General features: G+C 32.8%; 3 protein-coding genes across 11 annotated transcripts; all 3 read right to left on the minus strand.

Annotated features, from left to right (window-relative positions):
• Positions 1–3,600: 3,600 nt before the first annotated feature.
• On the minus strand, positions 3,601–8,613 carry LOC103499226 (GEM-like protein 2). Of its 7 annotated transcripts, none has more exons than XM_051083735.1 (5): positions 7,743–8,613; positions 7,425–7,536; positions 7,202–7,294; positions 6,291–6,565; positions 3,601–3,996 (listed from the first exon to the last, which is right to left on the minus strand). In XM_051083735.1, exons 3-5 carry the CDS (start codon positions 7,287–7,289, stop codon positions 3,817–3,819), a joined length of 543 nt encoding a protein of 180 aa, XP_050939692.1. In that variant the 5' UTR covers positions 7,290–7,294; positions 7,425–7,536; positions 7,743–8,613; the 3' UTR covers positions 3,601–3,816. The 7 variants fall into 7 exon arrangements, with proteins under 7 accessions (XP_050939692.1, XP_050939693.1, XP_050939691.1 ...); XM_051083736.1 differs by adding an exon at positions 5,106–5,164 and having other exon boundaries at positions 7,385–8,458; XM_051083734.1 differs by having other exon boundaries at positions 7,425–8,613.
• LOC103499227 (GEM-like protein 1) lies at positions 8,604–11,937 on the minus strand. 3 transcript variants are annotated; one of them, XM_051083737.1, is made up of 4 exons: positions 11,798–11,937; positions 11,259–11,358; positions 9,991–10,268; positions 8,604–9,018 (listed from the first exon to the last, which is right to left on the minus strand). In XM_051083737.1, the coding sequence occupies exons 1-4, from the start codon at positions 11,864–11,866 to the stop codon at positions 8,839–8,841; spliced, it is 627 nt and encodes a 208-aa protein (XP_050939694.1). In that variant the 5' UTR covers positions 11,867–11,937; the 3' UTR covers positions 8,604–8,838. The 3 variants fall into 3 exon arrangements, with proteins under 3 accessions (XP_050939694.1, XP_050939695.1, XP_008460402.2); XM_051083738.1 differs by having other exon boundaries at positions 11,263–11,358; positions 11,798–11,829; XM_008462180.2 differs by lacking the exon at positions 11,798–11,937 and adding an exon at positions 11,470–11,784 and having other exon boundaries at positions 11,263–11,358.
• Positions 11,938–17,300: 5,363 nt separating this feature from the next.
• LOC103499228 (uncharacterized) lies at positions 17,301–18,815 on the minus strand. The gene is made up of 2 exons (XM_008462181.3): positions 18,280–18,815; positions 17,301–18,015 (listed from the first exon to the last, which is right to left on the minus strand). Exons 1-2 carry the CDS (start codon positions 18,753–18,755, stop codon positions 17,697–17,699), a joined length of 795 nt encoding a protein of 264 aa, XP_008460403.3. The 5' UTR covers positions 18,756–18,815; the 3' UTR covers positions 17,301–17,696.
• Positions 18,816–27,714: the final 8,899 nt, after the last annotated feature.

The following is a 27,714-nucleotide window of genomic DNA, read 5'->3' on the forward strand; positions in this document are numbered from 1 at the left end:
TTCATTTTGATGACATTTTTGTAATTACGAGTTATTGGAGTTTCTGTAAAAGTTCGTTTATACTTATATAAACGATCGTTGAAATTTCTCTACACGATCATGTATACTTAAACTTTTTCGTCATCGTTTACTGTTTATTACCTTATCGTTTATATATATGATATCATTTATATAATGTACAGAATCGTGTATGATTATTGTTTATATTTTCAAACATGATCAGATGTACATATGATATAATCGTTAAAGATAATTTACACGATCGTTAAAGTATTTTGTTATCGTTTAGCGTTTATTGTTGATCGTTTATGTATTTGGTAATTTACAAGATCGTGTATCAATTGTATATTATTCTACATGATGCCGTCTAATAATCGTTTATTAACATTAATCGCGTGCGCGGATGATTAATCGCGTGTTTATTGAGGTATTTTTTGTATTTCGCATTGTGGGCTTATGAACTTTCTCCGTTTCTGAAATTGTTTTATAGAGTGTAAATAACTTGCCATTTTTTTTATATTATTAAAAAGACCTCTAAACATTAATTACAAATAGGTTTTAAGTTTTAGTTTTTATTATTTTGTTATTTGTGATATATAACAAATGATTTATTTTCTATGCATTTAAAAATTCAAGAAGATACTAATTCATAGCCATGCGTGTAGATTATAAATAGATAATATATATATATATATATATATAGTGAAATATAAGTAAAGTGGTTAAATTTATAGTATGGTTGGGGGTTAGGGAAGTTATAAAGATTGAAAAAAGGGTTAGAACCATATTGCGATTTAATTAATAAATGTATATAATAATCAAAAGGTTTAAATTTACTAATCAAAAGATGTGGAAATAGAACCAAATTAGGTAAATAAAAGATATTTATTCGAAACTTTAAAGTTGAAAGATTGAATTTGAAGCTCACACTCAATATTATTATAGTATTGTATATAAAAAAGAAAAAGGGAAATTAGAAAACTAAAAAATGAGTAAAGTGGATTAATAATCCCTTCTTTTGTTAGCAAAAAACAAAAAAAAAAAAAGTAAAAAATAAAAAAGAAGGGGTTAGTGAGTCTAAGTGAGAGTGGGGCGGCGCGACGTCACCTTGAATGATTATATACATTAATTACACTAATTCTGATATTTAAATAATACTAAGAAATAAGAAGCCACCAAAACAACAAAACAAGAGAAGAGAAGAGATGAGAAGAGAAGTTTCGGTTTCACTAAAATTCACAAAAACAATAATTTAATATTTAATTAATAATTAAAATTAAACAAATAAAAAAAGTATAATAATAATAATAATAATAATAATAATAATAATAATAATAATAAAAAGAAAAGAAATATGGTGGTATGTCAGTCTCATTTTATTTTATTTGTTTAAGACTGTTTGTCCAAACACGCCCCAAGCCTAATTTTGTAATTTCATTCTGAACATTACTTTTCATTTTCTTAAACTTTTATTTCCTTTAAACATTATTTTTGCTGCTTTAATTTTAATCTTCTTCTTCTTCTTCTTCTTCTTTTTTCTTCCTTTTTTTTTCCTTCTATAATTGAAAGGTTATTTTCGTTCTTCTGCTTTCATTTTAATTTATTTTAAAAGTATGAAATTGGTCGGTAAGGAGGGAAAAGGATGAAGTTGCTTGCCAGTTTATCAAAGCATTTTTGCTGTTCTCTAAAATGCCCTTTTTCTTTTCTTTTTTTGGTATTTACTTTTGGAATATAATCAACCAAAAGTTATGAGTAAATTTGGCTTAGTGGATCATCATCTCAAAAGAAAGAGAGACACAAAATTATTTGTGTCAAAAGTTAAAATGATGAGATTAAGTCCTTAATGAACGCCTTAATCACATGGATGGAAAACTCGATCATTCTTTTGCAAAATATAAAACCTATATTTTTCAACCATTTTCAATCCTTAAAAAAAGGAAAAAAAAATCTTTAGATTACTTGTCAAATCAAAAGTCAAGTCTACGTTAGATTTGTGTTATCCAAAACTAAGAAATTTTAGTTTGATTGCAACAATTCTACGATGGTGGGATGTTATTAATTATCGTTGAACTAAGTTTACTTTAACTTGAAACTAAGAAATGATATTTTTGTAAACTACATTTTATGGCAATTCCATGAATAAATACAAATTACAAACAGATAAAGTATTGCAAACTTTAGAAAGATGTGCTATAAATTAGATTTTTAAGCGTGAAAGTTAAAAAAAGATTAAGAGATTTTTTTTTTGAAAAAATTAAGAACATGCAAGGTTGATAATTCAAAATTTTAATCTATGAGAAAAAGATATGTATCTTAATTTACTATGTTTGGAATGGTGAGATTTTTAAAAGTTAACACGAGCAATTAAAATAAAAATAGTTGTAATTGTCTCATCAAAACATGAGTAACAATGTATCCTATTTGTAAAAAAACACTCAATATTATTCTAAAACGGGTTAAATTAACTTTCTAAGCAAAAGATTTTTTTTTTAGGACAAATCTTTAAGGAGTTAAATAAACCCAAGCTAACACAAATACAACTCTTCGGACATATCATATACAACGTATTCTTAATAAAGAAGTCATAAGTTTATCTCTTATCGCGTATTTGGTTGGACTACAAAAGAAAAGAAAAGTATATCAAAGTATATTCCATATATTGAAATATGTACAGAATTAAGATGTCTTGAACTCCTTATTTTGGTGCAAATTATAGTAATGTTTCCCATTGTTGCATATTAAAAAACACTTCACTATTTCTTTTCTATTCCATCATATTCCAAAGACAAATATCTCATTCTTGATGATGTTTTCATATTCTAAAATTTTCTACTTTTTCTTAAAAAAAAAAAGAAAAAAAAAAAAAAGAAATTCTACTTGCATACTCTCCATTCTATTGCTTGTATTTTCAAAGATGTCTCCAAAAAGCATAAAGGAGAGCTTATGGATTTTTTTTAACAACAACAACAATAAAAAGAAACAAAAGAAAATATTCCTATTATTATTTTAATTTTTAACTGATGGGGTTTTTTTTTTTTTTTTTTCCCTTTTTCCCAATAAGAACAGATTCTTCAAATTCAGTGGCACTAAACAGTTCCTCAAAAAGACCTATTAAAGTGAAATTGCAAGCATCTAGTTCTCTTTCACATCTTTTGTTTCATTCATTTTATTGTGTGAATATATATATTGTTTAGATTCTTTTCTTTCTAGACATTTATACAATATAAGGTGTTTATTGCTCATGGTCATGGATCAATATTCTGGCTTAAAGTTTGTCCAAAAAAGAAAATATGGTTATTGTCATAAAAATGGAAGATGAAATATATGCCCTAAAAGTTAGGGCATAACATATGAATTTGGCTTTGGAAGATACCAAAAAAGAAAAAGAAAAGGTGAAATAAAAGATCATAAAGATCTCCACTACAATTTCTGCACAAATCAGCATTAAAGTAATCAATAATAATCTAAAGTCAAAGGGTTGCTTACATTTCACAAGTGTAAGATACAATCTAAACTTTATTTTATAAAAACTATTTATAAAAATAACACAAATTTCTGATTAAAGATATTATTTGCATTAGTAAATGAATCTCGAGGATATGTATCTCATAAGATATTATTTGCATTAGTAAATGAATCTCGAGGATATGTGTCTCATAAGATATTATTTGCATTGCATCAAATGATTATTATCAGCTATCTCAGTTGACTGAAACAAAAAAGTACATGCAAAGAGTATAGAAGTTAAGTGTTGGTTTAGACACGCACGAGATTATGATAGGAAACAGTTGCATTTTGGTATCTTCCGAGTCCGACCTAGGCACGTGATCGCTGCAATGTATTAGTTAAAGTCTTGAGAGCCTTATTATATGATATGAATCCCATGAACCAAAATTCATGAGAGTCCCACGTGATTAGTTGGATATATTTTTGTGAAGGATCCATAGGATTTGAAGAAGCATTGATTTTTTCCACCTGATCAACCGCTATCACCATCTACATATTCATGAAAAAGAATCAAGCTGAAGACATTAACAGAAGATTCATCGTTGAAAACATGAGCGAGAAAGATAGAGGAACAAAGAAACTCAATGAAACTCCGTGTTTTGATTTGCTGATCATTCTTATTGCTTCTACTCAAATACCAGTCACTTTAGATAGTAGCACAAACATAGTTTTCAAAATCAAATTTGGGCCACTAAACTGTAATTCATGGAAACACAAGGAGATAGGAGATCGACTCTCTTAAGTTATTCATATGCACAGACGTGATAACTAATCGAACTAGGAAGAAAAACAAATTTCGCCTAGAAGTAATTTTCATAATCATGAAGAGGTGTCAAAGGAAGATTGAGTCTCCCTTGGCCGGGGGGAAGGAGGGTCAATTAATTGATGGATGTCCAAGAAAAAGCTTTATAAAGCTGCAGACTCTTCTTTAATCTTTAAATGGTTTCATTTATTATTTTCTTTAATCTTGGACAACAGCTTATAGTTTCTGTGGACTGACAATTCATCAATGGTATCCTACAGGAAGATCAGACCCTGCATTCTACTTCCAGTTCCTCCAACCATTGCTAGAGATTCCGTGGTGGCCACTGGCCAGTTTATTACTTAATTCATAGTGGGTAACTATAAATGACAATTATTTAGGCTATTTAATGAGCAAATTAAATGGTATTAAATTATGGGCTCATATACTTCCTAGTGAAGAGTATAGTCTCTAATCCCGCCATCTCTCATTCATCAAACGGTGAATGGGAGTCGACTATTTTACCCATTGAGAGATTATGAACTATACTATATAAAACAAGATATTTATATTCACCTTATAATGTCATATCAATTTTATTCTAATGGATTTGAACTTCAGTTATTTTCTATCACACTATGAAATACCAAACAACGAACTATTTCATGTTGAATTTCACAGAAGAAACCAAGTGAAAAATTGTGATTAACTGGGGTAAAAATAAACTGTTGCAATACTCCATATAGTTATTTCCAAAACCGTAGTTGCATCATTCTATAAATTCGGAAAAGAAAACATGAAACATAATCATACTAAAGCAAGTTTGGAGAATTGTATAGATAACTTGGCTACCAACCAGTTAATAGGTATCTCTTCTTCTTCTTCTTCTTCTTCTTCTTATCAATTTGTAGTCGACTAAGAGAAAAAAGCAGAGTAACTAATATGTTCGAGGGAAAAATTTATAGGACTTACCCCTTTCATTCAATATTGAAGACATCACTAAATCATATAGTTTTATTTCATGGACCCCACATTATACTCAAAAGCTTGTTTTATGACCAAGAACGAACTCAGGTATTGTAAGAGTAGAAAGTTTTGTTGGACTCAAGAAACCACGTATACATATCACGCGTTTTTGAAGAAGAAAAGGCGGGAAATAGAAATGGAAGTTAGAGGGAGAGAGAATTGGTGGACTGTAACTGTAATAGAGAGTATCTTTGAGAGTGAAGGCAGCAGGGCCCTCACCACGTGTTAGATAACAGAAGTATATGTGAGTGGGGCCATTAACAGAGAGAGAGTTAAGTCAGTAGAATCTTTGGTCAAGTGTCTAAGACCTCTCAAACATATGGGAAGTCTTGTATCCCTTCTGTTTTGTCTTTCCTTCCATATATCTAAGCCCCTGTTTATTGGATTTTATGTTTTAATTTTTGAAAATTATGCTTGCTTTATCTCAATTTCTTCACAACGATCTTTTATCTTTCTTAAAGTAAGATTTGAATTCCTTAGCCAAATTCACAAAACAAACACGAGATTTTAAAAACTACGACCCACTTGAAATCCATTTTGGTTTTGTTTTCTGTTTTTTAAAAATTACATGTTCAACCAAGGCAAATTTTGAAAACTAAACAAAATGTAGATTGTTATTTTCAAAATCTTGCTTAGAATTTATGTGTGTTTTTTAGATAGGTAAAAAGCTTACGAACAAATGGTGAGAAATTAAGCATACATTTCAAAAAAATAAAATGGTTGTCGAATAGAGCCATACATTTTTTTAGTCTTCAAAACTTGGCAAGGATTTTGAAAATATTTTTAAGAAGTAGATAACTTAACAAAGAAACTTTACAAGTTGAGGAAGTGTGTACATGCTTAATTTAAAAAAACTAAGAACCTAGAACCAAATGGTTATCAAACGGTTCTAGGTTATCAAACCCAAATAAACTCAATGAACTATTTATCAATGAACAGCGAAGTTTTGTATCTTAAAATCCTATTTCAGATCCATCAGAACAAAATATCTTCAAGAACAATGGGCCAAACATACCTTATAAAGAATCCACTGTGGCTGGCCAGGCGATGGATAATAACAAAGAGGAAACGCACTACAAAAGGCCACTCTTTTTGTGGATATGTAAAGAGTCCCATTCACAGGCCCAGAGGAAGTGGACAGATAGCAAGCAAAGCAATCCAAGTATTTGTCTCCATCAACGAAGCCAAACGTCTGCTGGAATACTTTTTTATAGCCACCTTCAGTGAGCAACTTCGTCCCTTGATGAAGCCTGGCCATGGCCGCATCAGTGACACTAGAACTAAGTTTCACTGTTGGGAAAAGCATATATTGCAGTGCCGGTTAGACGCTAAGAAACCTGTGAGTACATCAAACAGGTATACAAACCCAGGGTCCAGATTTCATAATTCTAGAAAGGACTAAAAGGAATAAAGCAAATCCTTGCCAAGAAAAGTTGGTTCAGTTCTTACTTTTAACAATACATGTCATTTACTATTTGAAGTTGCCAATTAAATTACTAAACATATTGGTTATTTGGAATCAATGATAGATAACTTGTGACAAACCTGAAAACCATTTCTTTACGGACATAAACAACTCAATGAAAGCTCAACCAATCATATTCAAGAAATGGGGAGAACTGAACTGATAGAACCTTGAAATAGCAAAGATAACAAAAACATATGATCAAGTGTATGAGGTACTTGGATCCTCCCAGTCTTGAATAATTTCAAGCCATAAATCGCTACCCAAAATATTGCTGATCTTTCCTATTCTTCCATAACCAAACTCCCCAAACTAATTACTAATATACTTTCATATCCCTCTAACCTCCTAATACCATTCTTATCATAAATTTATTTCAGTATCAAAATAAAGCAGCAATGAGGATTTTTGGTGAAAACAACACATTCAGAAAAGAAACTTGAATAGAGGAAACAACTAACTGTGATTCCAGACGCCATCTGCTGCAGCCTCTACCGTCTTAGAACAATCTTCAAACCTCTTCCCACACCGATCCAACACTTCCCACATCTTATCTATTGGACATATGCAAAAAAAAAAAAAAAAACGGTATAAGTACCACTGAGGAGTTTTTACAAACACATTAAGTGTAGAAAAAAGCAAACATTTCCCATTTGGAGATGTGGAAGCAGAGGAACACTGAACATAGTGGTTCTCTTGAGAGTCAAGGCAATTGCTCATGGTGAAGATTGTGTCCATCACGATTGGAGTCTAATCCTTCTTATGCTTCATTGTGACGAAATGGGTCTAATCAAAACTGGGAATCAAACAGGAGGAATCAAAACACTGTGAAGATAAAGAAGAAAGAATCCATTGAATGAAATAAACAATGGAGTTTTTGGGGAATACGGCGAGGTCACAAAAAATTGGAACAAGTGAAAGAATTTCTTCGATCACCAATTGGGAATCATATGATGATGATAGAAACCATGCGATTATTGGTCTAGCGAGAAAATTACTCACAAAAAGATTGGATTGAGTGATAATAAGTGATGGAGTCATGGTTGAGGAATCAGAAACAGGGGAAAGAAAACATGGTCAATGACAGCATTGGACATCAAGATGGGTGGACCTTTTAGTTTGTGCAAGGGTAGCAAATTCGCGAGCGACCAGTTCAAAATGTTTATGCTTTAGTGATCTACAAGTGTTGGATATCATCTTAAAGTGTTAGATAACATCTTCATATCTATCAAAACCTATCAACTTTAATGAAACTTTGACGGTGAAAATATCCACTCAATTTAAGTGAGTATATGCCAGTTGGAAAACTCACAGATATTAATATAAACAAGCATAATGAAACGTAGAAGGTACTGGAATGTTGGTGTTGTTGACTGTTGTAGCCTGCAGACTTGGTATTATTGAATGTATACATGAATTCTCATTAAAATTTCATTATCACACTAACCAACCATAAAAGGGAATAATTTGGAAATTGTTGAATTTAAAGGAACCAGAATATTTTGACACGCTAACAAAAAAAATATGTATATATATTAGAATCAAATGAGATTTGATATTATTCTTCAAAGTATGTTTTTCCCAACTCCTCCCTTTGGTTCTACACAACCCTTGCCTCTCCCTCTCACGTGTTTAGTCGCCATCCCCAAGCGGGCAAAAACGACAAGTAGTGAAAAGAACGCCAAACATGCAAAGTGCAACAAATCCACAAACGACGAGTGCGTGAGGGAAAAAAACACAAAGGGAGAAAAGAGATAAAAACAAAGTTTGCTGACGTGACAAAAGGTTGGAAAAGAACAAAATTAAAAGAAGTTGATCAAAATCTCACTCGAACACAAATTTATAAGTCGCCCCTACAAAATCTAAGAAATCATTGATTCTTTATTTTCACTAGAATAACATACCTAACATTTTCTAGTTACAACATCTTTATTGAGTAAAGTAGATAGCTTTTTCAAGATACAACATGTTATTGAGGAAAGTAGTTAGTTGCAATAAGAAGACATAGGAACAAACACAAGCACAAGTAAGAAGACATAGACATAGGATGTAGAGAGGAAGCAGAAACTCTCAAACCATATGGATTCATCCAAACAAACTAGGGAGAGGATCCCTTTAATGCCTCATTTAAGTTCTTTAGAGCCCTGCTGAACGATAAAAACCCCAGGAACCAGAATTCATGCCCATCTTTAGTGACTAAATGAATGTCTTTTTCAGATGGGTCGAGAAGATTTGGAGAAGGCCGTAAATTTGCCACCCGATTCAGCTCTATCACCACCTACAAATGGGTGAATACAAATGAGAAAAACTTCCTCAACTTCCGTAGTCTGGTTGGTCTCCATACTTTTGGTTTTAGATCATTTCAATTCCAGTACTTCCAAATTGTTTGTTTTAACCCTCTACTTTAAAAAACTGACCATTTTGATAATTTCATTTTCATTTTTATTTCACTTTTAAGGGGCCAAAATGATCCCTTTCTAAAAGTACATAGACCAAAATGAGGTAAAAACAAAAAATACATAGACCAAAGCAGTATTTAAACCAAAAACATCTAATAGTTAATTCAATGCCAACAGTCTAATTGGTTCAATTTAACAGTATTTAGATACCTGAGGGTATAGAGAGCAGATAAAGTTTTATCATGTGCAATATAATCTATAGAGTTGCTAAAGTAGCTAAGCATGAATTAGGGCTCAAGCCGCCTTTTGTAACGACAATTTTTTTAGGTTAAAAAGTCATTTTGGTTTCTATACTTTGAAGTTTGTTCAATTTTAGTTCATGTATTTTTATCAAATCTTAAATTTAATCCACAAAGCTAGTTTATTGTTAATTTTAATAAAAAAAAATTGTTATCTATAACATTTTTACAATAAATTTTAAAAACATATTTCACCTATTTTATTTTCTTGCATGATTATCATTTAATCAATCTACGTAAAAAGAATGAACTTTGAGGGCCTAAATTGTGGTTGATTAGATTGTACAAGAACTAAAATTAAACAAACTTCAAAATACGGAGACCATAACGGTATTTCAAGTTTTCAACCATTTTCTATTCATTTATTCACTGTCCTAGGAGTAGAAAACATTTTAAGGCTTATAATACAGGAAAACTGTAGAGTATTCCACTCAAGACAATACTAAAAGATGAGAAACTTAATAAATATTTGAGAAACACTTCTATTTCTGATATATCAAAACCCCCTGTAATAGAGCCACAACATCCCCAATAGTAAAGAGTCAAGCATACCTTGTAATAGAGCCACTCTGACTGCCCAGGAGGAGATGAAGAATAATAAAGAGGGGATTCACTACAGAAAGCCAATCTTTTTGTGGATATGTAAAGAGTCCCATTCACAGGACCAGTGGGAGTTGCCAAATAGCAAGCATATGAGTGCAAGTATTTTTCTCCAGGAACAACACCAAATGTATGGTGGAATAATCTTTCGGGTCCTCCTTCAGCAAGTAATTTCGTTCCTTGAACAAACCTGGCCTTTGCAACATCACCAATGCTAGGACTAACTTTTACTGTTGATAAAAGTATATTGCATATTAGGATCCAAATGTGAACATTCAAGGTATTATTCTAGATAAAACTAAAAGCAAACGATATTAGAATATTAGAGGCCCTCGAAAATAAAACTGATCTCATTTTACATGTTATTTTTATCAGCTTCCTCAATCACATACCTCCAATTAATGGAAATGTTATCGTTTGGGCTTAAATACTACTTTGATCCTTGCACTTTTGACTTGGTTTGCTTTGGTCCTTATACTTCCTTATATTTTTGGTTCATCTTGGTCCATGTACATTCAACTTTGGTTTATTTGGATTTTGTACTTTCATATAATTCTCATGCTTTAAACTTTGGTTTATGTGTACTTTTAAAAAGTGATCATTTTAGTCCCGTCATTTTTCTGTTTTATTTAATTTTCAAGGGACAAAAAATTGTAATTTTCTAAAAGCACAAGAACCAAAATGAACTAAGTTAGAAAGTAAAAATGACCAAATGAACATTTTTAAAATTATAAGACCAAAGTAGTATTTAAACCATCATTTATTAAAAACATGGCCAATTGGGTATCACAAAGTTCATTATAAAGAAACTTGATCGATACGAACTATTTCACTATTAGCATCAATATAACAAATCATCTTCTAACAGAATACAAAAAATCAAAGACATGTTCGAAAATGATTTTGAGATGATTAAAATTACTTGTCATTTTCAAAATAACTCTGACATGTTTTTCATCATTCAAAACTAAATTTGATGGGTGAAAAACTGCACTTAAAAGTTGAAAAATTAAGCATTAAATTATATTTCAGCATTTAAGGACACTTTTTGTAGATTGATTTTGAAATGGTTAATTACTCTTCTCATATTCAAAATCATCAAAATGATAGTTTCAACTATTCAAAACCAATTTTAAAAATATAGTAAACACATTTAAAAATATAAATTCAAACACTAAAAACAAAATTAAGATGATAAAGGAAAAAAAAAAAAAAAAAACCAACTGTGATGCCAAACGTTTTCAGCAGCTTCCCCTGCCATTTTTCCATAACCTTCCAACATCTTCCCGCAGCGACCCAATGCATCCCAGACCCTATCTCCTGAAAAAAATCCAAAAAAAAAAAAATAATAATAATTAAAAAAGAAAACAGATAAAAAAACCATAAATCAAAACAGAGACAACGATCAAGGTGGAGTTAAGGGAGACGAACTTTTGCCAGGTTGAGGAGATGGGGATGAGAAAGGAGTGTGTTGAATATAGGGATTAGATTTGGCCATGATGGAGAAATTGAGAGTGGATCCAGAGGCAGAGGGGTTTGAAAGGAAGTTTAACCGAGGGGGTGGGGTTAAATTGAAGGGCCTGGAATCGCATTATATGAAGATAAGAATTGGGAATGGGAATTGAGGAAGAGGAGAAGGAATGGAAATGGTATAAAGATGAAGATAATGGAGAATCTGAAGCAGTGTTCATTGAAATACTCTAAAATATAGAAATGGGGTTTGAGAAAAATGAACAAAGGGTTTCTGATTCCGGCGTACCTCCGCGTTTCTAATTTCTAATAGGGAGAGTGTGCAAAGTGATGTCGACGTGACGTGTCGGGGTGCCATTCCATCCCCATTTCATTTCTCCCAAATTTCTTACCCTAAACCCTAAACCCAACATTCTCCCACAACATTTTTCTTTTTTCTTTTTTAAAAACCCAATTAATTCCTTTTTTCAAATATTATTAAAAATAAAAATAAAAATAATCCAAACAAACTATTTACCTCTATTGAAAAATATTTATTAACCTAAAAAATTAATCAATCTTTTTACTAGAAAGGCATAGGTATAAATCAAATTAAATTATTCACATAATCTAAATTTAAATATTTAAGTTAAATATATTCATTTCCTTAACTAACCAACAGTCCAACTTGAAAATTTTAAAGTTCTTTAAAAAATATCACATTGATAAAATATTTAGTATAAAATAATTCTAAAAACAGAAAAAGTTTAGAAATGCAAAAAAAAAAAATTAATCAACATGCGATTAATCGATCACATGCGTGCACGACTAATATTTTTCTAAACGATAATGTACTATAGTCTAAACGAATGATCTACTATTGTTTAGGTCATGATATACGATTGTGCAATTCTTTTTTACAATGTGAGAAACAACTTCAAATTTAAACGATAATTATGGTAAGCGATCGTATAGTCCAATGTAAATGATCATTAAAAACTTCAAATTAAACGATTGTGTTGGTCATGCTAAATAAACGTGTTAACTATGGTAAACAATCATTTAGATCATGCCAACAAATGATTGTGTAGTTTGTTTTAAACGATGGAAAAAAAAGGCTTTACATTTAAATGATCGTGTAGTTTGTTTTAAACGATGAAAAAAAATGCTTTACATTTAAACGATCGTGTTGACCATGGTAAACGATCATATTGACAATGGTAAATGATCGTTTAGATCATGTCAAAAATGATATTTAAATGATCTTGATATTCAAGAATATGAGGAAGTTGAAGTAGCTTTATAGAATTTTACCAAAAATGATGAAGATGAAATAAGAGATTTAAAGAGAAGAATAATTCATTTAAAAATAGAAGAAAGAAAATTTGGAAGAGGAGGTAAAGAAATCTAGAAAAGAAGATGAATAAATGGCAAAGAAGAAGAAAGAGAAGTGATGAATCGTGCACAACATTCAAGGAAAAATCTGGAAATTATGAAAATATATTTTCTGGCTTCATGGGCTTTTTTTTTTTTTGTTACACAGGCCATAAATATTTTTGGGTTTTGTTATATTCATGTAAATTAATCAAATTAAATTGTGATATTATTTAATAATAATAACAACATAATATTAAATAACTATACAAGATATAAGTAGAAGCTAATGATGGAAATGGGGCGGGAGCGGATCTAGGACGAAAAATGCATTCCTTGCGGACCTATCCCCATCCCTTTTAGCTCACAAGAAGTTTTCTCTCTACTCCCTCTTCCATAGGCAGGAAAATTGAACATCTCTATATGCAACGGTTGGTCAGAGTCAATTTTTCAATCAATCACGAGTGGACTATGGTTCGTTTAGTTAATGTTTAAAAGGAAGTTGGTTTTGGTAAGTTGATTGGTTTTATTCTTTAAGATATTTTTAAACAACTTTCTAATTTTGATTTTTTCCAAACCAACATTGACCCTCTCCTTTTTCCACCAATGACCTTTGGTTTGGCCGATCGCCTAAGTTTTTTATATATCATTTTCGTCCCTAAATATGAAATTTAGGGAAAGTATATTATACTTTGTCATTTAGCATACTAAAATTGTTGAAGTTGGTACGTTTATTTAGTCATACTATATTTTCTAGGATGTACATAAGTGGAAAAATTTGAACCAATTTAAAGTATTCGGGTTAGTAAAAAATGTTTAATATAATTTGCAAGGGTCAACCAAACCTAAAAATCCGAGTTGGCGGGTTGTTTTTTTTTCATCTCTCGCTAATTCAGACAAATTTTCATATTGTTTTTCAATATGTAAGCTGAACAAATTGTCATTTAAGATGTAAGGTGACATATATAATATACATTCAAATCCAAGTCCACAATATCCATTCAAGATGAGGTTTACTTTTAGGTTTTAGGTTATATATATATATATATATATGTATATATATATATATGTATATATATATATGTATATTATGTTCATAACGGATTGGGTCGGGTCAACCCAACCCCTTACTTGCATGGTCCGACTACCCAACTCAACTTCTTTTTTTCTCTAATTTTCTAGCCAACTCAATCCTCATGGTTTGAGTTGGGTAGTCTGCGTGGATTACCTATTTTTTTTAACACTTTTATGTTTTTCTATTTGTTATTTATTGAGGAATTTTGGTTATCTGTTGAGCTTTGTTTTTTACATTTTTCGTCCTCTCTATTTTTCTAGTTTTTCTCATCCATGTAGAAACTCCACTTTATAACTCAACTTTCAGACTTGCTAACTTGTGAGACTTATACTAACTTCACTTAGTGAGTCAAATAATTGGTAAATTTTGAGTTTGAATAAGACAAATACTGTTTTTGTTTTTTCTTAAAGTAGTTTTTCAAAACTACCTACCATACGACTCTAATTAACCCCAAAACAAAACTATGCATCTCTTCTCTTTTTTTTATTTAATGTGGTTAAGGTTTATCTCCTTTTTCTTTTTCTACTTGAGCATCTATGCGTACTTTTTCTCCTCTGTACGTAGAAGCAGAAGGAGTAAGCATCTCATTCTTCAATAACACACAATTCTTCCACCTTTTTTCTTTTCACTTCCTTTTCCTTGAGCCTCCAGTATTACTATTTTCTCACTTTTCCCTTTGCTTTTTTCAGTCTTCTCTCATATTTTTTTATTGAGAAAAATGCTAGATTAATATTGTTATTTCAGAAACTATTTATAAAAATATATTATAGTTTTAAAAATATTTATTACAATATTATAGTTGAATCGGTTGAGCACTCAACCATTTTTTCTTTCCTGTTTTTAGATGGTTTAGCACTGGCCTAACACCAATTTGGATTAAAATTTCAATAAAACTTAGTTTTAGAAAAATGAATTTTGAGTGTTTAATGATCTATAAGAGAAACTTCCGGCACAACCTACAACAATCACAGTCGACGACGACCAACTTTGCCCACCAACTCCAACAACACTACTGACTACCATTTTTAGATACCACTCCCACAAACCTCTTACCAACATCTTAGAGAATCATTTTCTTACTAAATAGCAATCCTGAAAAGAACTCATTTATCACATGTTTGTTCTTTTCTTCTACTTTATTATTATTTTTTTCTTGGTACCTTTTAGAGATATCATCAAAAGCAACTACTGTACTATTGTACTAAAAAGATCTACGCCAACAACTATTTCAATCCAATATCAGCCTTACAATGTACTTAAGAAGACCAAGATCATGTGACTATTTAAATTTAAACATGATAAATAAATTTCTATCATAGCTTTATAATCATAGGGAGTTAAATTTTGGAAAGGAAGTTAAAGAATGTACCAGTGAAATTGCTTTAAAGAATGCGATGATGATAATAGATCGTTATATATATAATATCACTAACAAAGGTTTGATATTTTATAACAAAACACATGTGTTATTTATTAAGTAACAACCAATTGGACAAAAATAAAGTCAAACATCAAACGGAACAAAGGTCGATGAACAAATATTAAAAAAAAAATGCATCAATTAATCAATCACTCCAAGTGATCAGGTTTCCATTTTTTGGATCCTTTATATAGACAGTTTGGACAACTCTTTCAAATTTTATGTTTTTTTTTTTCAAAATATACATAAAACCTTTTCAATTTTTTGGATGATGTCGAAAGGCGGTATACTATCAATTATATTTTTACATAGATATGAATACTATTATATGTGAATGAACTGAATTGCACCAGTTGGATGTGTAATCACCTCCTCTTGAGCAAAACATGTTTCATCGACATAATTAAATTGCACCTAAAAATTCTGGAATTCAAACAATCATGTCTTATATCAACAAAGGACAATAAATTTAAAAGGCAAGTTATGTTGAAGAATATTTTGAAGAACGTTGCATGTTGAAGATGCAACCTTCTTTAAGAAACCCATTTGTAAAAGAAAGCAAAAGATTACATGTTGACCATGCCATCTATTTTTTAATTAGGTTTTTTGAAAGGAAAAACTTCAATAAAGCCCCAACTCAAGGAGGCAAAGAAGAAACAAGGTCCTAAAAATCAAAATTTCAACATCAGAAATATGAATCAGAACTTCAATCCTCGAAGTTGTAGAGGAAGGGGGTTATGTTAATGTTCAAGATTTTGCAACAAGAACTCAAAGTCATCTTGGAAATTCCAATATTCAGTGTCAAATCTGTACTTGTTTTGGCCATGGTGCACTTGACTGTTATAATATTCAAGACTACAACTATCAAGGTTGCCAGGATATCCACTACTAGCCCAACTAGCATCAATGGTTGCCACCCAAAAGTACAACATCATGAGCAATCCATCAGCTTCGAACACTTGGCTTGCATATTCAAGTCGTAACTCTCATGTCACTGCTGATTTAAATCAATTCATTAAGTTTTTGAATATCCTGGAAATGATCAAATAGTCGTTGGTAGTGGACAATCTCTTCCTATATAACACATTCAAGTTGTGGAACTCTTCATTCTTTTAAACTTCTTGATCTTCTTTACGTCTCTCATATCTCTTCAAATCTAGCTACTTTTAGTCAACCGGCTGTGTACCAATAACAATTGCATTTTTCATATTTAATTCTAACTACTTCATCATTCCGAACAAATTTTCGGTAAAAATCCTCTTCAAAGGACCCAGTATTAATGGACTATATATATCCAATCACAACAGCAAAATCCTTCACCAATCCTGTATAACAAAGTATTGAGTAAACACTTCAAGCCATGTTGGCATAAGAGTTTCTAATTCAATTTGGCATGATCGATTAGGACACGTGACACCATTCTCACTCATGTACTTCATTTCTTGAACTTACCTTTTACAAATACTAAGCGTATACACGTTCCCTGTCTTCAAGGAAAATTACACAAAGTAACCGTTTCATTCATCTGTATATACATATGTTTCTTCTTCAAAATTACCTTCAGAAATAATGCATACGGATGTACGAGGTTCAGCCCTGAAATTTTAATCAATGGACTATGTTTCTTTTATGGATGACTTCTCGAAATATGGCTATGGAAGATTTGAAACTCATGGAAGGCCAAATGTTAATTAATTAGTTGAGTGCATGTTAATTAATTAACACCAAGCTGGGGTTTATGTTGAGGTTTTAGAACTAGAGAAATTACAGTGAGTAACCATTTGAGTTTATAATACATATATTTATATACATAAATAAATGTTGAAAATGACAAAATATTAAAAAAATTTAATTTAATATTTTAAACTTATTGCAAAAAAAGATATTAAAATTAATTGATTTAACAATTAGTAAACTTAAATAATATTATAAAATCGAATACAATAGCTAGAAAAAAAAGTTTGAATTAAAACTTTGGGTACAAATATGTGTACAATCTATGTCTGATTTAAAAATAAAATAAAAAAGAAAAGAAAATTCTACTAAACAACCTCAACATAGCTCAACTAGGCTTAAAGTCATGTATGTCCTTGAAGCTTTGAGGTTGACATCTCTCACCTTACTAAAAAGCCTAGAATTCCAACCCAAAAAGGGGAAAAGAAAAACTTTATATTTACTCCATACCTTTTCTAGGTTCACGAGAGAGAGAAAAAAAAAAAAGAAGAAGAAGAAAGTAAAATCTCTTACTTAATCACTAAATCCATCATCTTAATTATCAACCTGCCTTAATCGATCTCACACAAACAGATGACACATTAATGTTTGTCTCCACATTTGTAGTCACCTACATTTGACTGCCCAACTAGTGGAATTATCTAGTGTAGTCGTCGGAGACTTTTCTTCGTGAATTGGATTTATAGTTCGACGATATGGTCCCAACCATTTGTTCTTCATGTAAATGCCTTTTCTCCATGGAGGTACTGACAGATTCCTATGATTTAGTGATACCTTTGCAGCGTCGCACATGATCCTCACCATCTTCTTCAACTCCTCTACCGTTCCGATGAAAATTAAAGGCAATGATTTTAATAACTCTTTGTATTGGACTGTGGCCCTCGCAATCTCGAATTGCGCTCGAAAGTTTGTGTCGATCAAGTACCTTGTAACATAATAAACCACTTCAATAAGAATCATCAACTTAACAACTTTAATTTAGGTTAAACTAAAATTCAGTTATTCAACAATTATGGGTTCATATATAATAAAACAAATAAAGTAGAATAAAAGATTTGAGAAAAAGCATAAAAATTTGATTTAAAAGATGGTCAGAGTGTGGATAGATGTGGGTGTAATAATATGATGTGATGTAATGTGATGTAATGTGATGTGATTGTTTATAAATAACATTTTAATTTATAATTACCGGATGTTCCCATTCACCACGTCGACGAACTCATAGTCCCCGGCGGCCACACCTCGAGAGCTTCCCCATTTCGTCTTACAGATCGCCGCATTGTAATGAAGCTCACGAAGAATCAACACCAACCTCCGTCGCGATACGACGCCCTCCAACGAAGAAGCCGCTGCCCGAACATTATCCACAAGCACTTCTCTATAACCCTCCACATTATTCCCGCCCTTCACACTCACCATTCTCCGAATTTCCCCCACCGCCTCCCTACAATCGCCCTCCCCCGCCGCCATTACATCCATTGCCTCCCCGTCCGTAAGATCGTCCTCCGCCCAGCTACTCCGGCAACCGTCGTAGTCTTCAAGAAAATCAACCACCATCTCGGAGAGACATTCTTCAGCCAAGTGTTCGCTTCCGCTGTGGGAGCTCGACGGCGGCTGCTGCTGGCGGTGATCATTAGTCCCGATGAGGGGGTGAAGATCCGCCATTACTACTTATAGTATTATTTTGTTTTGGTGATTTTAATTAGAAGGCGATTTGGGTTATATTATATATATATATATATATATATATATATATATATATGAGAGGTTTTTATTGAAGGAATAATTTAAGGAATATGTCAAAGAACAGAGGAATTTGGACTCAACTTTTTTTCTTTATGATTGGAAGAAAGGAATTTGAAAATGGAATATTCCTTTTTCTTTCCTTTAATTTTGAAAATGGGAGGTTGTTTCAAGTCACTCTCTTCATGTGTAAATTTAGTAATAAAGAGAGAATATGCTAGTGGGATGGCATCTATATGCCCTAATTATTGGAACTGGAACTGGTTCAATTACAAGTTTAGTTTGCAAATATCACTAAGAGTTTTGTTTAATATATTGATATAAACTTATCTAAACACCTCTAAATCTTAACCTTAAGTTAAAAGATAAGGATATTTCTTATATAGAGTTATAAAATTATCGTGGATAGTTTATAAATGTTTTAAAATTGTACTTTTAGAGTAGAAACTTCTTTAGAATTTTGAAATAATGACATTTAAAACATGTTTGCTATTCATTAAACAATCTTAACAATAATGTATTCTACTCTAATGGAAGTTTGAAACGTTTGTGGAAGGTGAGGATAATGATACTAACCTTGACCTTTGAATAACATTCATGCTTGTTTTTTTTATAAAAAAAAAAAAGTTACAACATTAATATAGTAACTTTTAAAAATAATATCAATACTTTATAGGTATATAATTTAGTGATCTCCCGACTTTAAAAATCATCTTACATGCATATATAATTATATTTTGATGTATATATATATATATATATATATGCATGTGTGAGACTATGAATCCATTTGTAGTCAACAATAGTTAAAAAATATCATAAAAGAGATATAACGTTAAAATGTAATGATGATTGCAAATTTTCTCTACGGGACAACAATTTAGGTTGAAGAGATAGTTCTCTTTATTCCGTAATCTCTCATCCAAAACTAACATTCTCAACCATCTTTTTGAGTTTTGCTAAATTAACTTTAAAAATTTTATTTTCCATTATCTAGGGTTTCAATAACAAAAAGTTTCATATATAATATATATGATACTCAAATTACTACAAAATTTTTGTATCATACCTACGTTGACACAAAATTCAAGAACAAATTATTATCATGTATGCATTGCGGTTGTCAATGCTTTCATGTGGTGTTCCAACCAATATATATATAAAACACGTGTGTGTAAGAGTGAAAAATCTTGTAGTTTTAATTAAATTTTGTAAGTAATAGATAGGTTTTAGTTGGTAAGAAACAAATAATATATATATATATATATATATATATATAAAGTTTTATTTTAATTCTTAAAATTACTTTCTAAAAGTTAAATAATTATAATGTTTTTATACAATCAGACGTGAAATGTTTGACGTACCAATTGTGTATCTCTATTATTCAACCTATAACTTAAAACATGAAATACAATGCAGGAATTGATACCCTACATCAACTCGATCCCCAAGAATTAAACTTGTCCCGAGTTTAATTAATTGAAAGCTTGAACTCATCTAGAGCTCGTAAGGAAAGATGTCTGAAAGTGTTGCTTAATTTTGTTAAATGAAGTCGGAAGGTCTATCTTGTAAGCGTTGTTATTGAATTTCTCAAGGACGGAAAAATGTCCAAACTTATCGATGTTAAGTTTGTGGCATATATTGTTGTTGCACTTCGGTCTTCAAAACACAACTCATTCAGATCCGGCTAACTGTTATTTAATAAGACAAAACATCAACTGGAAGACAGATTTGGTATTGGAACGAAAACTGCAAAACAAAAACCAGATTAGTAGACGACTGAATCACGAAACACGCTCTTTTTAAGATGTTTCGCGGCTCTGCTCTGGATCGTGCAAACAGAATAATACCCCGTCCTCCCTAGGATAAAACAGCACCTTTCTTCAATTGGTTTTGCACAAAAACCAACTAGAATCAAAATCATTCAAAAATTGTAAACACTCTTAGAGCTAGGAAAATTTCACATAATGAGTATTAGAAGACTATTATTTTTTGTGTTACCCAACAGTAGAAAAACGGTTAAATTAATTAAAGAAACGTTATTAACGTTATCAATTAACTACGAATGGTTAGAAAGCGGTCAAATTTAATTCAAGATGAAAATGTTAAACGTTTTTTTAGAAAGAAAGTTTTAATAAAATATATATATTATTTTATATCTCTTCTCCACACCAAGAGATGTAGACATATCCACATTTGCCTACTACCCTTCTTCCAAAACTTAGGTGCTAGAAGGGCCCAAACCCATTGATGAATCAATGAGTATATGAAGGAGCCTCCACATTATAAAATAATCAATGTGGGAATGCTGGAAAGAATAAAATAATATTATTTTTTCCTTTTCACAAAATTTTCATCCAATAATCCTTCACTTGAAATTTTTTTACTATCAATCCCCCACTTGAAAATTTTTTAGAACATTTTCATCGAGCAGTGTCTATGTCTATAGTAATTTGCTTAAGTAAAGGTGCTTGATGAATTGAACCTTTACGTAGTGACAATAGTTTAAAGTATTGTAAAGCAACTCGTAGTTTTGAACTTTATTTCTAATGTTATAGCACACATAGCATTATTTGAGTGAAGTTCTAAAATAGCCCATGCTTTATGGTCTTGCACGTATATCCAAGTTTAGTGAACGCTCTAGGAATCTGTCCAGAATTCCATAGGAAGCGACCTTCACTTCCACATTCACAAAGGTGAATTTATCAAGAGTACTCCCACAGCTAGGTACCCTACTTGATATCAAGTATAGACTTCATTAAGAACAAAGTTCAACCTCATTATATGCTTTAGGATGTCATGTGTATCGCCCCAAAATTTGGAATTTAATTTTATTATCTTAAGTGTAGTTATTGAAATTTTGGATGTTTTGAATTAAGTGATTTATGAATATTTGATTTTTATTAGATATTAAGAAAATATCTAATGGTGGTGGTGCTTAGGAGTTTTGTTAATTGGATGTATTTGAGGAAACTTGATTAATGATATTTTGGTTGTGTAATTAATTAAGTTTTGAGAATAATAATTATTTTATTTGGATAATGAAATTGGTAGAGATATTTGTTTGAAGATAAGGGAGATTTGGTGAGTTTTAAATGAAGAGAGAGAGTGTGAAGATTTTGGGGAAAGAGAATAAAGTATAATAAAACATAAAAGGAATTATTTTATTTAAATTGGGTATTGGGATGTGCAATTAATACCCCATCATCTTCTTCAACAAGAAGGAGAAAACCCTAACCCTAAACCGTCGTCGCCACCTTGTTCCTCATCGTCGGTCGCCGCGACCCGCCACCCTAATTGTCGCGCCGTCGTCTCGGTCAGCCAGTCGTCTGATGCAACCAAGCCGAAGCCAGCCGTGGACCATTCCATCCTCGGTGCCGGGAGTGGAGCGCATCCATTCGTTCGAGCTTTCCATCAGCTGTCGTTGCAAGCCTAGCCGCGTTGCCCGAGCTGACCATCCGCGCAACGCCGTTGTTCGCCGGACGATAGCGCCGTCAACGGACCTTCTCCGGTCGTTCATCATCGCATAGCCGACTCGCTCCGAAACCGTCGATCGTGTGTACGTCGACGTGCAACCAAAACCCGACTCACGCCCCTTCTCCACAAACCGAAACCTGACCCGCACCTTCACTCGAGCCTGTGCCAGCCGCCATGTGAACCGTGCGTGCCTTAGCTGAGCCGTGCACCTGGAGCCGCCTGCCTTAGCTGTCCGCGAGCCGTTTCTACCACCCGACCGAGCCGTTCAGTTATTGTTGAGTCGTCTAGCCTATTTTTGACCTTCCTAGCTGTTTTGGTAAGTTGTGATTAGGTTTTTGGTATGCCCAACCAAGACTGATCTTTTGACCTAAATGATTTAATTTTGGATTAAATTAAATTAAATTATTTTATCCTAAAGGATCGGTTAGACCAACTGGAGTTAGGCTGTGGAACCCCTTCTGATTAAAGGAAATTATTGCAACCTTGATCTTGGGTAAGTTGCTTCGAATAATTTTTGGACTTTAATTCCGTGAAGGTTAGGTTATTAAATTGTTGTTTCCTAACCATTTAGGACTTTCGCTGCTTGGGAAGCGTGATTTTACTGCTAGAATTCGTTTGAGCAAATCTCCATGTAAGAGATTTTACTATTAGACCTACAAATGAAATTAAGAGGTCGCACATATTTTTAGTTGTGCATATTGATAACTAGATTGCATAACAGCATGGTAATTAATGATGATATGATATGACATGATGTTATGATATGACTTAATGATGTGATGATGGTTTGTTACGTGCATGTTATGGTTAGGGTGTATGTTAGCTTATCCTATTAGAGTCGTACCTGCATGGGTATCCTTCAGGATCACCACCTTTTTAGGACTACGCAGTCCGACTAGACCGCCAGTCTAACATTGACATAGACATGATTCGAGTGGTTCGACGGGATCGCTCACAGTTCGATTGTCTTAGTATTTCCTCCGGGTACACTACAGACCAGATTGTCCTAGGCGTTCCTTTGGGATCACCAAAGACCAGTTATGTTCCTCCGGGATCACATGTTGCACGTGTTCGGGAACATGCCAGTTCTTGGGTACCACTTTCAAGACTCTAATAGGAAATTAACAGGCACCTAGCGGGATAGTACGTAGTGAGTCCTTTATTGAGAATTTAATACTCACTCTTTCCATTTATATTTTTCAGACAGGGGCAGAGGTAAGGGCAAAGACGCGGCGAGTGACCAGAAGTGACTGTAGCGAGCCATAGGGATCTTTTGCTTCTGCTTTATGTCATAGTTCAAATTTTAATGTTGCATTTTATTTTATACTTTATTTGTTATTTTATTTCTTTAAAATTAGATAGGGCCCGAGTTAGGATTTTATTTTTATGCTTATCTTTAATCACATTTGTTTATGCTTTTTAATGAAAATTTTGAGATTTTGTTTTATTTTTATCCAAACTTTACAAATTTCATTTATCTTTTAAATTAGTAATGGCTTCGACTTAGTATAAGGAGTTGGGTCGTTACATCATACTAATCCCTAAATCATAAGAAAGTGGATAATTAGTAAGGGCATAACTTAATAAGGGATAACGAAAGTGGATAATTAATAAGGGCATAACTTACATGCGCATCCTCGACGGCCTGTGACACGAACGTCCCAGCTCGAACGTGTGTTTTCCTGAATTACTCCACATGATCGATCGACGAGCCTTTTCTCTCAGTGAGCTCGTACTGTCGTTGTAAAAACGACTTTGACCCTCTACTATGATTGTAAGGCTACTTCTGTCTAGCAGCTTTGTTCGTCCGTGATACATTTCTTTCCAACGGATATTGTACATGCAACACTTCGTCCAAAACACCGTAGAAATTATTGTCGCTAGTTCCACTTGCATCGCTTTCACCAATGACCATTATTCCACTGTTTTGAGTAGTACGTCGGGAATCAAGTTTAATAGTGTGAAATCTTACACCACCTACGATGCATCCATTGTAACAACGAACGTCAGAGGATGATCCCATCGCTAGTGAGAAGAAATCATCAGATAGGTTTCTAGACTCACGCAGTTCTAACACCTGAAATGAATGTGACAATCATTATAGACTTCTCACGTGCTTAAATACGTTAGTTCTTACCATGCACACTTAAATTTGTTATATACCTGTGCTTGAAACCATTCAGGGAATGCCCGTTCATGTATTTTATACAAATCCATAGAATTTTGAGCATGTCGACTTTGGAGCCTCAAATGTTTCCTAATAGGGATGAGTTTAAGTTCTGTAAGAACGATATATAACAAATATTTAAAAATTATGAAGATGATGAATATGCTTACTTGCGATACTCTGATATTTCGTCAGCATTATTCAGTATGTACCAATGGAAGAGTCGTTTCTCTTCCTATGATATAGCACGAACCATTGATGCACCTAAGGGTCGTACTTTCTGCTTGAAAATTTCAAAGTCACCAATTAGCTCGTCCTCTACAATGGTATCATCATTTCGCTCATCTCTTGTGAATCGAGTCTCTATACCACGTAGGTAACGTGAACAAAAGGTGCTTGATTCATTCATGACATAGGCTTCTGCAATTGACCCCTCAGGACGTGTTTTGTTTCTAACATACTACATTAATGTGCGTAGACTTCTTTCAATCGGATACATCCAACTGTAAGAAACCGGACCAGCAATCTTCGTTTCATATGGTAAGTGAACGGCAAGGTGTACCATAACGCTAAAGAAGGCAGGTGGAAATATTCTTTCCAATCTGTCTAGATCACTTACTCTTATCGTTCTGACGCACAAGTTACGAAAAAAAATTACACAATTCAGTTATAGCAGTGTATACGTTCTTCGGTAAGAATGCTCGAATACCAATTAGTAGCAGTCAGTGTAATAAAACATGACAATCATGTGTTTTTAGTCCTGATATTTTTCCCTCTCTTTCATGCACACATCTCAATATATTGGAAACAAATCCATCGGGAAACTTAACCGATTTCAGAAACTTACAAAACTCTACTCGTTCGCTACTAGTCAACGTGTAGCTCGCATGTGGCTTCACCAATCGGTTACCCACTTCTACAAGATGTAAATCCTTTCTTATCTTCAGATCTTGTAGGTCCAACCGAGCATTCATGGTATCCTTCGTTTTTCCTTCGATGTTCAATAACGTACCAACCAAATTGTCACAAACATTTTTCTCAATGTACATTACATCAAGTTTGTGACGTAACAATAGTCTCGACCAGTAAGGAAGATCGAAAAAAATAATTTTCTTCGTCCAATTAAGAGATCTCGTTCTTTTCTTATCCTGTATTAAAGGATGTTTACTCATAACTGAAAACTTCAACTAATCTAGTTGTTCTAATATTTCATGCTCATTCATCACCACTGGAGGAGCCTTACGCTCTACCTTTCCATCGTGTAGCCTACTTCTACGCCACACGTGATTTTGTTGAAGATAGCGTCTATGTCCCATGAAAGATATTCTACCTCGTATTCTGAAGGACGATCTATCACCCATGCATATAGGACATGCATGATACCTCTTCGTACTCCACTCTGATAGGTCACCATACGACGGGAAGTCATTAATCGTTCACAACAAGGCTACGTATAGCTGAAAGAACTGACATGTAAAAGAGTCATACGTACGCACCCCAAAATTCCATAACTCTTTCAATTCCTCAATTAATGGTTGAAGATACACATTAATTTTCCTACCAGGAGATTTAGGACCGGGTATGAGCAGTGACATAAAGAAATTTGTCTCTTTCATGCATTTTCATGGTGGCAAATTGTAAGGAAGTAACACAACAGGCCACATACTGTACGAGGTACTCATTTGACCAAATGGATTAAATCCATCTAAAGCCAAGTCCAAACGCACGTTCAGTGGATCAGAAGAAAAATCAGGATATTCAAAATCAAAGTGCTTCCACCCCTCTACATCAGCTGGATGTCACAAGACATCATCTGTTTCAACAAGTTTATCTCTATGCCATCTCATGTCAGCAGACCCTTCCTGCGATACAAACAAGCACTGTAATCTAGGTACCAAAGGAAAGTGGCGCAATACCTTATGCGGAATTTTTTTCCCTCTATTATGATTAACCTTGTACCTAGCCTCACCACATGTAGGACAATGTTACAAATCAGCAAACTCTTTTCAATACAATACACAGTCATACTTGCACGCGTGAATAGTCTCGTATCCCAAGCCTAAGTCACGAAGTTTTCGTTTTGCTTCATAAAATGAACTAGGAATAGTACTACTACACATTGAAAACGTTGCTCTTAAGAGTTCTAACAACATGTCGAACGACTTGTTACTCTAACCATTTAGAACTTTCACATGCATCAACTTAACCAAAAAATTCAACGACGAAAATTTAGAACAACTGGTCTACAACTCATTACGTGCTTGATTCAATAAGTCATGAAATATATTATTTGTTCTATCTTCATCTATATTTACCCCAACATTCATCGGCATTTCATCTTCCAAACGAAATTCCTCTATTTCCTCTTCATGTTCAATAGGGGCTTGTAAATCATTTAATACCAAAGATATCACCTTCTTCATTAAATTGCCTACTACTAGTTTCTTCATTAAAAGGATTACTACTAGTTCCTTCCTCAAAGTTTTCTGTACCTCTATAGCTTAATGACTCTCCATAATACACTCATTCTGTGTAGTAGGGGGATATTCCAATAGTCAGCAAATGTTGTTCCACACCCTCTAATGAGCTCCAATTTAAATTCAAACATATTTTGTATGGACACCTTAATCGTCTATAGGCATCAATGTGAAACTTGGCAAATTCTAAAAATTGGGTCACTCTATGTCTATACTCTAGGGATAACTTATTTCTAAGTTTCATCCAACCCTTATCCATCGTTTAAGTCCCTAAAATATAAATAGGTTTGATTAGAAACATATCTCTCTCACTCTCTCACATCCATAACTTACTCTCCTGAATTTTCACTATTTTTCAATAACTAACTTCAAACTATAGAGGCTACCATAACTGCAGGATAGCCAACACAACCTAATTATTAACAACAAAATACTTCAAGCTATCCTACTACCACCCATTGAAACCAGCAAATTCAAAACAAAAAAGGCTACCATAACCGCAAGATAGCCATCCCAAACATAATCAAATTCAAAACAAAAAACCTACCATAACTGCAGGATAGCCATCTCAAATCAACAATAAAAATATTCAACACAAACAGGCTACCATAACAGCAGGATAGCCAAAACAAATCTTAACACACATATTACATTTTCAATTCAAAACATAAACCCCCCTTCAAATTTGAATGTAACCATAAGCCCCTCATTCAAATTAACCATAACTCCCTACAAATTTGAATTCAACCATAACTTC

The sequence above is a fragment of the Cucumis melo genome, chromosome 4 (genome assembly GCF_025177605.1).
Source record: "Cucumis melo cultivar AY chromosome 4, USDA_Cmelo_AY_1.0, whole genome shotgun sequence".
Lineage (NCBI taxonomy): Eukaryota > Viridiplantae > Streptophyta > Magnoliopsida > Cucurbitales > Cucurbitaceae > Cucumis > Cucumis melo.